The following is a 14138-nucleotide window of genomic DNA, read 5'->3' as shown; positions in this document are numbered from 1 at the left end:
GGACGCGGTAAGACCTAAGCATGTGACACGAGCCTCTCCACCACGGGACAAACCCGAGTAATATATTTGACTCGGTCACAGCTTACACATCCAAGCACGTGATACGGGCCTCTCCACCACGGGTACAACCCGAGTAATATATTTGACCCGGTCACAGCTTACACATCCAAGCACGTGATACGGGCCTCTTCACCACGGGTACAACCCGAGTAATATATTTGACCCGATCACGGCTCAACATACAACGGGCCTCTTCACCACGGGATTTTAAAACCCGAGTAATATATTTGACCCGCCAAAATGATGATCACGCCACACGGGCCTCTCCACTACGGGATTTGAAAACTCGAGTAATATATTTGACCCGGCCGTGATCACCATGCATACACACATCAATAAGCCTACTCACATCATTCTTAGTCACGAGGAACTAAATGTCATCACACAACCGTAGGCTATAAGGTAACACATACTCATACATACATACATACCTCCATACATACATACATACATACATACATATATATATATATATACACATATATATATTTATATCATCCCAAAAGTGAACTAAGTAAATAGGTCTACTCGTATTCAATTTCTACCAAGCCTATTAACATCCTCGAGTCTAGACCATTAACGATGTATGTAACCTTAAAGGATATAAGACCATAAAAGAGTCTAAAATATCCTAAAGCATAGCAAAATAATTCAAATATAGCTTTCAAAATGCACAATCACGAGTAAGGCTATGTAATACCATTCAAATCGTTGTAACGAGTAAAATCGTATAAAATTTGTATTTCGATGTATATGCTAGCCCAAAACGTAAAAAGAGTAAAAAGGGCAACATGAACTCACCTGACACTAGGTATGATTTCACCAAAAGGCTAGAGGATCCCTACGTAGCCCCACAACTCAAACTCCTGTCGGTTTACATACAATCAATACTATTGACATCAAGATGACTCGTTTATCCTACGAGACGTTCTAACATGGTTCGAGTTACCTAAAGCCTCGAACTTACCAAGTTCAATTACAACAGCCCCCGGGGTCTTGTATTTACCAAAACCTCCCTTATCTAAACCCGGTGATAAAGGATTCCCAAAATAACCCCGGAAGTTGCTAGTTGAACGAATATGCGCGTTTATGAGTTGTTTATGCTCTTAACAACCAACTCAGCCCCGTGTGGACCAGATTTAATAAAATCACAGACAACAAGTCCACACAACACTACACGAGTTGGATGGGTCGGTAACTCGCAAGTACAACGCACTAACTATTCAATAAACGCAAATGCGCGTTGTACCGACCCGTTTGAGTAACCGACAACCAATTCAGCCCCAATACTTATAAAAATCATTTTCCAACAGCCCGTATAATAAACCGAAGCTATCCGAACTGAATTGGTCATCCCTTACTTCATCCCTCGCGTTAACGCACCTATCTACCATTCTAGCTAACCGAAAACTATCTTTCGAACAACAACTAGTTGACCAATCAAACGAATACCAAAAGACGTGATTTTAAAGTATGTTATATGGGACATACCTAGGAAGATTGTGGTGCAAAAACTCACTTCAAATAGCCCCGACAAGAACACAATTGAACATCCACTGGTTAAGCCTAAAACGAACTTATCGATCAATAACAAGTAAAACGGGCAGATTTTACCATGCGAAGATGCATTTAATTACATAGGATAACCTTTGAAATAAATTATTAAATTTTTACCAGACTTTAATAAATGTCTTGGGTTTACAAAAAATATTTTTATTATATTTTTCTAGTGGACAAAAAAATCATAAAAATTCCTCCAACACAGAAAGGTATGTGCAGCTATTTCAGTGCGCAACAAAATGATTTTATTTTTATAAAAACCATTACCCAGCCAAATTAAACGATTCCAATTGGGTTTGGTTCCTAACTCAAAATATTAACTTCCAGAAGTGGAACCAACCAATTTAGACTTGTCGAAAAAGGGTTATGATGTCGGGAAGACAAACCAGAATCCGTCATCCCGCATCAGTTTTGACACTCGATCTTATAAATTCAATAAAACCATTCAAATCTCGTCCATAAATTACATATTATACCTTTCTGAAAACTAGACTCAAAGTAGAACATCATAGAAACAAGAATCGATCAAAAACAATAATGTTCATCGAGTTACAGACCGAGCAATAAACGAGTACGAATCTGTCAGAAATTGTTATAATCAAAACTCAACCCTAAAGTGTTCAATAAAGGGTTTAATGGTGAAAAGAGTTATATTAAGATGTAACCGACCTTGGAATTGAACTTTGGAGGCTGGAGGATGGTCGTAATGCACAAAAACCGAGGAGAACCTCCTCCTTGAAGCTGCCGATCGGACTGCACAAGGAGAGTTAGGGTTTTTTTTTTTAATTTGTTGTAATCATATTTACATCCTAGTCCCTCCACTTAGCAAATTTTAATAACTTGGATGAAAGGTTAATTGGTTAGACTTATGAGAATGACTGGAATGTCCCCGAGGAATGCCGGATCAATCCCAATAAATATACAAACTCTACAACGTGCATGCCGGTACACGAAAATTAGCGGGTGTTACATGCTAAACTAGCCTTCAACGAATAAGAGGTGATGTTCTGAGCAAAAGTATGGATAAACGCACTTTTAAAACGTATTACAAGACTCTAATTTAAAAAAACGAAACCCCGGATTTTAAACAAACATTTATCAACGATTGAGCCGACTAACGAAATTTACGGGCATTACACCTTAAAAGTTCAATTATTTTCAAAACAATTATGTTCTAGTTTTCCTTAATTTCGGGACAAAATTCCCGAAAGTAAGGGAGACTTTAACATATCGGATTTTTCAAACCGTATTCGCTTACATATAACCTGATTCAGGAACATTTTTTGGATCCTTATTGTTAATAAAATTAAACAATTATGAGTATTTAAGATTTATATTTTCATTTTATATCCCTCATGTTCTTAAAGTAGTTCAAACCATGATTTAACTCCAAAATATTCAATAATTAACAATTTATGAAACTACAAGGACTAAACTTGCCAAAAACCAAAACACCTCCTCCCTACCCCCGAAGCGCCTCACAAAGACAGCCTCTCCTAGTGGCCACGCGACGCTATGGGGAGGTCTGCACAGATCGTTTGCATGTTAAGCTTTCCTAGTTCGATTTTGGTAATTAAATCGCTTGTTTTTGGACCAAATCGAGTGTTTCAAGCCCCAAGAAAACTCATATAGCCTAAGTACATGTTCATATTCATTACCCCTTGTCTAATAACGAATTTTACTGATTTTAATATTGATTTAATCATTAAAAACATATTATGTTTCTTAAACAAGTAAACTAACTAAATATAGTTCGTTTTTGTGTTTCCTATATAAACAAAGCATATTATACCTGCCACAAACTTTCCTAAACCGTAATATATCATTCCCCAGCCATCACCATCTTGTGACCTTCATCATCTTCCTCGTTTTTGCTTTATTGTTTGAAGATACAAGCGTTGAAGGTTGACTTTGCTTATACATCGACCTTTGACTCTTCTTTTTGATTGATCCTTTCACTTTTCGGGTAAATTGTAAATTTTAAAATCGTTCATACATATTCCCTAGTCAATAACTTTCAATCAATTTCCTTGGTTGAAGGGTGTTGACTTGTCAATACGTTCAAAACCTGTTAAAGAGCAAAACAGTCAACAAGTTTGACTATTCGTTTTCTCATACTTCTGGTCGGTACCAACGTTCGGTCCAAAATACTTTTATTTTAGTAACAAACTTTTAAGGCTACTAGTCAAAACCCAACTTCCGACTTGCTGTTCGGATTCTGGTCAATACCGACTCGCTTAAAGCTTTAGTTTAACATAACCGGAGTTCTAAACATCCATTTGGAATGATTCAGCGGCAACGAGTTCGTTTTTACTCATATTTTCTTACCTCAAAGTTTCAGGTTCAGTTGCTCTATCTCCTTCGATGCATTAGAAGAAGATCTAATTAATACTTGACTCATTTATCATCATTATTATTCACTTGCCTTCAATTTAAGGTGAGTTTTATCATTCTCCTATTTTATTAAGTTTTCAAAAAGTTTTGGGGACATATGTGTACTATCGTATTTCGTATTATCAATATATCACAAAATAGCAAACCTATAATTGTGTGTGAACTATCAAATATACTTGTTACCTGTTTATTCGTTTACTTTGTCGCATTCGGAGAGGTCCAACATATTCTCTTAATACTATGATCATACTATTGACCCACGTCCGATTCGCTTGGCAACGGTCTTATTACTTGCTCATGGTTGATTTACCAACGTCCGATTCGCTTGGCAATGGTTAATTGACACCTTACTTTTTCATGGTTTGATTTATTTACCGCAATTTATTATGTTTTACTTGTTTCTTATATTATTGTTGTTGTTGTTGTTATTATTATTATTATCATCATCATAGCATTGCAAAAACTAGTGATAAGCTCACTCAACATGTGTTGTTGACAAACTCTATTTTCTATGCATATGCAGGTTGCCTTTGAATTGAAGTTGAGGTGAAAAGGACATCTAGTAAAGACCATAGGGAATTTAATGAAGATTATATTTCTCTTGATTGGATTTTTTGTTTTAAGTTATTTATTTGTGTTATGGATATTTGTACACTGTCACTTGAAATAATTAACTTAATAGATATTGTCACATTTTTAATTATGATAGTATCTTCGAGCTGTAAACAAACAGCTCATGCCCCGGCATTTCCGCCTTAAGTTGAGGTGTGACATAGTGTGTGTAATGTGTGTGTTGAGAGTAAATTTGGACAGAGTAACGAGATAGAACTTGATAATGAAGAACTCTCTTTAATTTCAATAACTTACAGGGTATATATAGATGATAAACACATTCGGTCTATCAACATAGGATGAACACTTGTAATCGAAACACAAATGGATAGATGTAATAGTATAATTTCATTATCCGAAAGATTTACATGACGAACACTCATACATATATACATACATGCGTGCATGCTTACATGCATACATACATACATGCATGCATGCATACATACGTACATACATACATGCGTGCATGCGTGCATGCGTGCGTGCGTGCGTGCGTGCATGCATACATACATACATACATACATACATACATAAACGCTTGACCACCCGGGGAGAGCTCATCCCCGAGAGAAAACAGCAATGAAAAAGACAAAGGAGTCGGCGCCTCAACGGTAACAACAATGACCACAAAGAAAATGATAACAACCATGACAACAAGAACACCACCAACAGTCAACTTCATTGCTTCAGCAGTTTTAGCTTTAGCGAAGGGTTTCATTCTATTTTGCGCTTTTTTCTTCCAAACTGTAAATCCCTTGCTTATTGCTTGCATTTCCATCAACCTTATCAACAAAATATTAAAAACACATTTTAGTAACTAAACACTAGAAATTGGGGGAACATAGTGATGAGGTGGCTTGGTCGATGTTCAAAATGGTGATCAAATTGGCTAAAAAAACTCCAAAATGACGATTAAGTGATGATAACTTTCATATAATGAATGGTATGATTTTGATATGCATGATAAGTGTCCATTGTCATTAAACATACATTGTACCATGTTTTCCAAAAGTTTTAAATTGAACCTAGATGTCTTTCTTTAAATCCCATAATGTTCGTCAACCAAAAATAGATCATTTTGATTAAAAAAATACTTAAAAACTAACTATGAAAATCAGGTTGTGCTTTATTAAGTTAGTCTAATAAAAAAACACTTTGCATGTGTAAAAAAATGTTAATATTTTAGAGCATAACTTACTTGAAAGAATAATGCTTTCTCAAGTTCCTTCACCACCACTTTTATATTAGGACGTTGATCTTGAGTTTCTGCCACACACTGAAATGCAATTTTCATAAATGTGTGCAAAGAGTCCTTGTTGGGTCCTCCATTTACAACAAAGTTATTTTCACTTGTTTCTTCCTTTAATATAGGATCCATCATGTCCTCTAGTGTTCCCGCGAGAAATTTTCCTCTTGCCATTGAAGCCAACCCTTCGGCACCCGCACCCTCCTTCCGGAAAATTGCTTCATAGGCCACCTTCCCACTCAGAATTTCAAGCAAAACGACTCCAAAGCTATAAACATCTGATTCTCTTTTTAATTTATTAGTCTTCTTATATTCTGGATCAGAGTAGGATGGTCTGCCTCTCCAGTCTAGATAGAGAGCTTCATCTTGTTGATTTGGAGGTAGGAATACAGAGCCTCCAAAATCAACAATCTTTGCCCCCCAGTTCTCACCCACCACAATGCTTCTGCTATATATATCACGGTGTATTATCACTTTTTGATCTTCCGTCTCAAAGTGAAGGTACTTCAATGCATGTGCAACATCAATGCAAATTTTCAACCGCTTTCCCCAAGTCAAAATGCGCGCATCATTGACATTTTTAAAATAACCATCGAGGTGTCCGTTTGAAAAGTTCTCAGTGACAATGATCATCTCAGAAACATCAACACAAAATCCAAATAAAGTGACTATGTTGGGATGCTTAACACCGCTAAGCATTTCAATTTCTGTATAAAACATATTTTCGCATTCCTCATATCCAGAAGGGTATCGTTTTATAACAACGGTGTTCTTCTCTTTTACATATGTATGATTTTCTTTATCAAAATTGTCAAGTTCTGCTCTGTAGAAAATATACTCATTCCAAGATCCAATTTTATATGTATATGAAAAATTATTTGTTGCTAATTTAATATCACTGAGAGGAATCTTCAAGTGTTCAAACTTATTTTCCTGCAAATATGTGACAAAGGGAAAAAGAGAGAGTTTCAAACTAAAATAGAAATTAAGAAGAAATTATGTGCTTAATACTCTGTTGACACGTTTAGAAAAACTATAGACAGACATTCAAATTAAGCTATGGACAGTTAGTCGGTATAAAATAAGGCGAATGGATACTGAAACCCTCCTCTGCTCCTTCCAAATGATTGTCCAGCGATGCGGTAACAACTATTTCCACCGTAGCAGACCTTCTGGTCACTCGTTACCATAGTAAATAGAACGTTACTAATTTTAATTCATATGTGTTGGTAGCCGTTATTTAAATAAGGCCCGAACACAAAAGTATAGTTCATTGAATTAAATGATTTACAGGGAATACCACCCTCCTCTATAATGATAAATTTGCTAGGACCACCAATGTCTCCCCGCAACTAGTGTCAATGCGCAAACCACCAACGTCGACGCTTCTGTTGCCCCACGAATAATGTTTGAATTGCAAGGGTTTGGTGTTTTCCAAGAAATGGTTGCTCTTCGCATGTTTGATTTTCTTAGATTCTCAAGAATTTAGTCGTCTTTAAAAATCATCTTTGATTTTACTATATATTTAAAGAATTGGACGTTTCTGTCGGTTCAGACCCAAGGTTTACACACACACAACACACTCAAACTCACGTAGTATACTACTATGTGAAGATGAAGAGAATAAATATTCAGTATTCTGCTAAAAAAGGGTTAACCTAGACTACTTTATATAATAAACAAATGCAAACGTGCAGTAAACTATTACTCCAAAAAATAAGCTAAAACAAATTACTAAGTCTTCCACAAAGCCCACGTTCACTTCCAAATTCTCGGTCAATTAGAACCCTTTAAATCATATTTTTTACTTCCTGAAAACTTGGTCACGTCTAAACCAAATCTTCTGCTGACCCGTATCCATGACCCAAATTAACCCGCCTTTTGAACCCGAACTTGACCCGTCAAGATTAACCCAACATTTACCCCCTTAATCTTGACTTCGGTTTCGCTACTTGCTAGGAGTTACACATGACTCAGCTCTTTCTCTTGCTAAACGAATCATACGGGTCCGGTCTCTTGCTAACTCGAATGAGTTTACTTACTTGTGGTCTCTTCAGCTTTATCTTGCTAAGTTGCTTTAGATAACCAAAATTCCATTCTTCATACACATGATATCATGCATACGCACCATATATCATGGTCATCTCCACTCATCCTTGAAACATTCTCTGATTTGCAAACAAAGTACCCCGTACTCGATACCTGGTCTCTCTTTCTCAGGCAAACCATCGGTCGTCTACCTCCTTCGGTCTTCTTTCTTTCTTAGGTGATCATTCGGTCTCCGGTCACCACTTCCGGTCTTCGGTCTACACTTTCTATAAGCCGCCGGTCCTTTGCAGCTTTATCGGTCTTCACGGTCTAGTTGTCGCCTTCTTTTGCGACTTGTCAGTCTTTCGGTCTTATGCCAGAAAATAATTCCAGCCACGGTCTTCTTTTCTCCCACCGGAGTTCACTTCCAGCAGCGGTCTCTCTACACGTCGGTTCTTCTCCGACGTGCCGGTCTCTTTCTTCGGTCTCGTTGCAGCTATATGTAACAGCTGGTCTTTACTCAATCACACAGATCGATCGGTCTTTCTTTCACAATTTACATGGAATCTCCGGTCTCTTACTTTCTTTTCTCTTCGGCTCACTCAGAACCATGTTCGGTTCACACAAAACTCTTTTCTGTGTCCGTCTGTACATGACTCACTTAGAATCATTCTACGATCACCTGATCGTTTGTTAATTCTTTTCCTTATTCTCTTACCATGAATTACACAGATTTGACTCCTCCTATTGTTCACACAGAACTTGTTCACGTAGAACAGATCTTCTCTTGATCTCATCTTCTCAGTTGATTCACATAGAATCTTTGTACGGTCACCCAAAATTCTTTCTTAATCACACAGATCATCTTCTTTCTCATCTCTACCGGTACAACTTTCTTCAAACTGTGATCATAAGATCACAACCCCATCAACGTAAAACCCTGCTAAGAAGGGCTATACCCTTCTTCCTCGTTCTTCCATATGGTTAATCAAAACCCTATTTTCTTCATAATTTCCGACGACTGCAGCCCAAATTGCTTTCTCGAGGTTTCTAAACGACTCTCAATACGGCCCTCTTTTCTTCACCTTGCTTTGATACCAAATGTCGGTTCAGGCCCAAGGTTTACACACACACAACACACTCAAACTCACGTAGTATACTGGTATGTGAAGATGAAGAGAATAAATATTCAGAAAGCTTGTTGTATTCTGCTAAAAAAGGGTTAACCTAGACTACTTTATATAATAAACAAATGCAAACGTGCAGTAAACTATTACTCCTAAAAATAAGCTAAAACAAATTACTAAGTCTTCCACAAAGCCCGCGTTTACTTCCAAATTCTCGGTCAATTAGAACCCTTCAAATCATATTTTTTACTTCCTGAAAACTTGGTCACGTCTGGACCAAATCTTCTGCTGACCCATATACATGACCCGAATTAACCCGCCTTTTGAACCCGAACTTGACCCGTCAAGATTAACCCAACAATTTCTTCAAAAACCCAATCCAGATATGCAGGGTTTGTTCAAAAATCTTCGTGTTCTTTAGAAAACAATGCTTCATATGTGAATGTTCCTTAAGAATGTGAGGTTTCTTTTGCAGAAACTACAATATCTTGTGCAAATAAATTAGAGCATTCGCATATGCGTCTCAAAAAACAAGTTATAGAAAATTCTAACACAAACACATAATTTATTATTTACACACACATCTCGTTCTCTAAAATAGAGATATGGTCTAGAGAATCAAAAATTCACACATCAAATTTGTATACACTATTGTGAGTGTATGATAATGAGAAAAATAATAAAATAAACTTACATGAATATGGCAAAGATAGAAACAGAGAATTAGGTGAGCGGTGTTTCTAAAAAATAAATACATTTTAAATAAAACAATGTTTTTTATTCTTGTGGTTAAAGTATATAAATACATATAGAGAATGAGATGTGATGCTCTGAGTTGATCAGCATCGTCGGTTATTTAAGAACACAAAAATTCACACATATATATATATAGAGAGAGGGTTATGTTAAAATAAAAACCCACTTGAGTTGTGAAAACTCTAGAAACTCATTTTCAACTACATGTTTTTAATTAAAGTTTGAATCATGTGGTTCACAATTAAAATTAATAAAAAATGTAAATATAAATATAACTTTTTCTCTCTTCTAAAAACATATAAAAAAATTATTAAAAAAATAGCAAAACAATTTTTTTTTATGTTTCGATGTTTTGTATTAAATGTTACAACATATATTACGTGTGCAAAAAAAACGATGTTACACAGGGTTTTCATGGGTTTTCACAACTCAAATGGGTTATCATTCTATACTTACCCTATATATATATATATATATATATATATATAAGAAGACATCTTAAAATGTAAGTATTATAATAATTAATGCAATAGGTACAATCAAAAACTCATAAAATTTTGAGATTGCAGGGGTAATGCGGTTTTTTGGTGTGCTCATGTACGGTTAAGACTCTTTGCTTCAAAAATAGTTACAAATGTGAATTTTCAACTTCAATTAAATTTTATTAATTGGTTGCATAGTTACACATAAACACTCGTAACTTTAGCCATATATTATTTTTAAACCAAATTCTCCCCATGATTTTAAACAACCTTAATATATTCATAGTTAATATATTTTTTTACTTAATTGCACTATATATAAAAACGAACATTTTATATTCTTTAATTTGATAATGTTATTGCTATAGTTTTTTTAAACTAAAAATAAGTAACATGTTACGTAGGGATGTTCACAGCCCGGTTTTGACGGTTTTTAATTAAAATTGTGCCTAACCGTTAGTAATGATTTTTTTCGGCGAAAATCGAAACTAAACCAAAAAATTGAAACCGAACCAAACTGAACTGGGCCATGGACTGTGGGTCTTCCATGAAGGTTTCGTGACCATTGCCAGAGGGTTTGCACCGTTGGCATGTTGCCGACCGTTGACCTATCATCGTACCGTTGACCTATCGTCATGGCCTACACAGATCTACCTTTCCTCTACGGAGATTTCAAAACTGTAACTGTTATAAGCACTTCTTCTACTGTGCATATATGTGTTTTGATATGTATTTTTCTTTTCTTTTTTTTTCTTTTTGGTTCATTCAACCTGCATCCCAGATCGATTATGTGGTGTTGATGTATGCAAAGAGGAATGAGATTTTAGTATTCGATTTTTTAAGGTTTTTGCTTCTATTGAGTTTATGTATCTTTGATGCTGCCAAGTTTGGACTTCTTTTCAAGAATTTGGATATCTATTTCCAGGCCGTCTTTGAGAATTGTTAAATTTTTTCGGCTGAAGTCGAAAAAATTTATAGGTATTAAGTAAAAGGTTTTTTTTTTATATAATAACTAAATTTTTAAATTTGCTTACTTAGTTATAATTTAGGTTGTACAAATTTTTTTTCTTTACAAAAATAGGCTTAAAGGAGTAAGTAATTGAGTTTAAATATTAAAAGCACATATTTTTTTTCAAAAAATTTATATAAATTTAAAAAAAAAAATATCGAGCCTGCCTACATGGTGATCGGGGCGGGAACCGTCAACCACCCATCCCTCCTTTAAAGACGGCCTTATCCATTTCAATATCCGAACTTGAACACCCATACTCTAATTATGCTTTTCTGGTAGATTCAGTGGCTTACATTGAGCATGTAATATCCAAATACCAAACTAAAATTTAATCTTAAGACACATTGTAATTTAATCTAATTTTAGTTTAGTTATTAAACTATTAAAACTAAAGAGATTAAAAATAGCATGGTGTAAATAGGTTGCAAGTAAAGGTTAAGAGTCTTGAACTTAAAAAGTGACCGATGTTTGAAGTTTAAATTATCATCGTCATCGTCGTCGTCGTCGTCGAGGTGAGCAACCCAACAACTCCATTTTTTTGACTTATGGATGGTGATAGGTAGGAATTGGTAATACACACCAAGTACATATTACCCGCAAGTGTCAAGCATACGTCATATGGTTTTATGTGGTTACAATTTTTCCGTTGAGATGCCCATATCTAAAATCCAATCTTAAATCACATTCAAAATCGACTTAAAGTATCAAACAGTTAACTACACTTCTAATCATTTAATGATTTTTAATAAATGCAAGTTTGTAACAACTATAATATGTATTTACTCTCTCTTAAAATTGCATATTATATAATGTATGATTTTGATGCGGGAAACGAGTTTGGATGGTTGGACGGGTAATCCATACCTAATGTCAGTCCAAACTCACAAAACTAAAACTAATTTTATACCCAATTCCATATCCTAATGTCAGTTTCATTACCCATCCCAAATGTTTGAAGTGTATCCATTTTATTTGGTTCTTTTACCTTGCCGATATTAACCTACATTTAAGTATAATAGAGAAAAAAAACTTGAAAAATAATTCAATGCAAGAATGAAGAAGAAAAAAAACGATAACAAAATTAAGAAGGGACTTACAATATTTTCACGTCGTAGCTGAATTTCTAGTGCTTTCTCAGATTCACGAACAATAAAGTCCATATCTGGGCGGTCTGCTCGATCCTCTTTTAAGCAAAAATATGCCATGTTTGAGTATTTGAGAAGCGATTGCGCGGACATCTGATTCCATTGTAAACATGGATGGATTATTTCCTGAAGTGTTTCTTTTTCATAATGATACTTGGCTAGTGGAGCTAGAAAGCTGTTATCCTCATCCTGAATAAATGCTTTCCTCCCGCACAACATTTCAAATAAAATGATACCGAATGAATAGATATCCGACTTGTGTGAAACATCTCCCGTCTTTTCAATTGTTGGGTCCATACACCCCATTGTGCCAATATGTTCACAATGACGCGCACGGTCCTTATTGTTTTTTGATTGTTTAATGGAAACTTCAAAACTTGATAACTTGGCTTCCCAGTTCTCGTCTAATAAAATTGTATCGCTATTGATGTTACAATGTATAATAGCATAATCACGTACCTTGTCATAATGAAGGTAACTCAACGCACAAGCAATACCTACACATATTCTCAATCTTTGCGTCCACGTGAGGTTCAGGCTGTTTAGATACTGCGTGAGACTTTTGTTTGCCTCATACATGGTTACAATAATCTTCTTTTCTTGCTCGTCACAAAATCCAACAATAGAGACTAGATTTGTATGTTTCAGATCATAAAGCACTGAAATTTCCCTCAAGAACTTGAGATCTACTTCCCCATGCTTACAATCAAACCTTCGTGTAGCAATCTTAATCTCCTTTCTGGACCTCAAGAGTCGTCCTTTATATGTGGTACCAAATTTAACGTGTCCGATGATGTTATCTACATGAAAGTTGTTGGTGCCCTCTACTACTTCTTTCAGTGTGATTTGTAAGGGAGTGAACTTCGTCATTGTTGATATCATGTTCTGTTTTTCAAGTAGTAAGTATTGAAAAAAAAAAAAAACAATGAGTTACGAATGGTATATTAAACTCTGTAAGTTCAATGCACCTGTTATAATATGCATACTATTTTATTCGGTTAAATTGATTATAAAGTTTTTATAATATTTATGAATATATATTTGGTCATCTATTGTTTCATAAGAATCTGCAGTTTTCAGTATGTCCCCAGGTATGTAAGTGGGTACATTCTATGTTTCTTCTTGTCACAAAATGATTAATGTGGTTCACAATTAAAATTAATAAAAAATGTAAATATAAATATAACTTTTTCTCTCTTCTAAAAAATATAAAAAAATTAGTAAAAAAATAGCAAAACAATTTTTTTTTATGTTTCGATGTTTTGTATTAAATGTTACAACATATATTACGTGTGCAAAAAAAAAAACGATGTTACATAGGGTTTTCATGGGTTTTCACAACTCAAATGGGTTATCATTCTATACTTACCCTATATATATATATATATATATATATATATATATATATATATAAGAAGACATCTTAAAATGTAAGTATTATAATAATTAATGCAATAGGTACAATCAAAAACTCATAAAATTTTGAGATTGCAGGGGTAATGCGGTTTTTTGGTGTGCTCATGTACTGTTAAGACTCTTAGCTTCAAAAATAGTTACAAATGTGAATTTTCAACTTCAATTAAATTTTATTAATTGGTTGCATAGTTACACATAAACACTCGTAACTTTAGCCATATATTATTTTTAAACCAAATTCTCCCCATGATTTTAAACAACCTTAATATATTCATAGTTAATATATTTTTTTACTTA

At 34.8% G+C, this 14138-nt stretch overlaps 1 protein-coding gene across 1 annotated transcript; it reads right to left on the bottom strand.

The window, feature by feature from the left end:
* Positions 1 to 5348: 5348 nt before the first annotated feature.
* On the bottom strand, positions 5349 to 13307 carry LOC143586077 (receptor like protein kinase S.2-like). Its single transcript, XM_077067702.1, has 4 exons — positions 12378 to 13307; positions 12188 to 12280; positions 5828 to 6808; positions 5349 to 5411 (listed from the first exon to the last, which is right to left on the bottom strand). Exons 1-4 carry the CDS (start codon positions 13305 to 13307, stop codon positions 5349 to 5351), a joined length of 2067 nt encoding a protein of 688 aa, XP_076923817.1.
* Positions 13308 to 14138: the final 831 nt, after the last annotated feature.

Source organism: Bidens hawaiensis, unplaced genomic scaffold, assembly GCF_021521415.1.
Source record: "Bidens hawaiensis isolate Kalapana, Puna unplaced genomic scaffold, B.hawaiensis_p1.1 tig00034295_1, whole genome shotgun sequence".
NCBI lineage: Eukaryota > Viridiplantae > Streptophyta > Magnoliopsida > Asterales > Asteraceae > Bidens > Bidens hawaiensis.
Note: the sequence above shows the minus strand (reverse complement) of the source record. Positions and strands in the feature narration are given on the sequence as shown.

What these genes read in the sequence shown, in the direction of transcription:
- LOC143586077 (XM_077067702.1), bottom strand. Translation starts at nt 13,307, where the DNA reads ATGATATCAACAATGACGAAGTTCACTCCCTTACAAATCACACTGAAA. An exon ending in ACATTAGGATATGGAATTGG is followed by an intron (nt 6,809 to 12,187) that starts GTATAAAATTAG and finishes ACATATTTGCAG; the next exon opens with GAAAATAAGTTTGAACACTT. An exon ending in AGAAAGCATTATTCTTTCAA is followed by an intron (nt 5,412 to 5,827) that starts GTAAGTTATGCT and finishes TTTGTTGATAAG; the next exon opens with GTTGATGGAAATGCAAGCAA.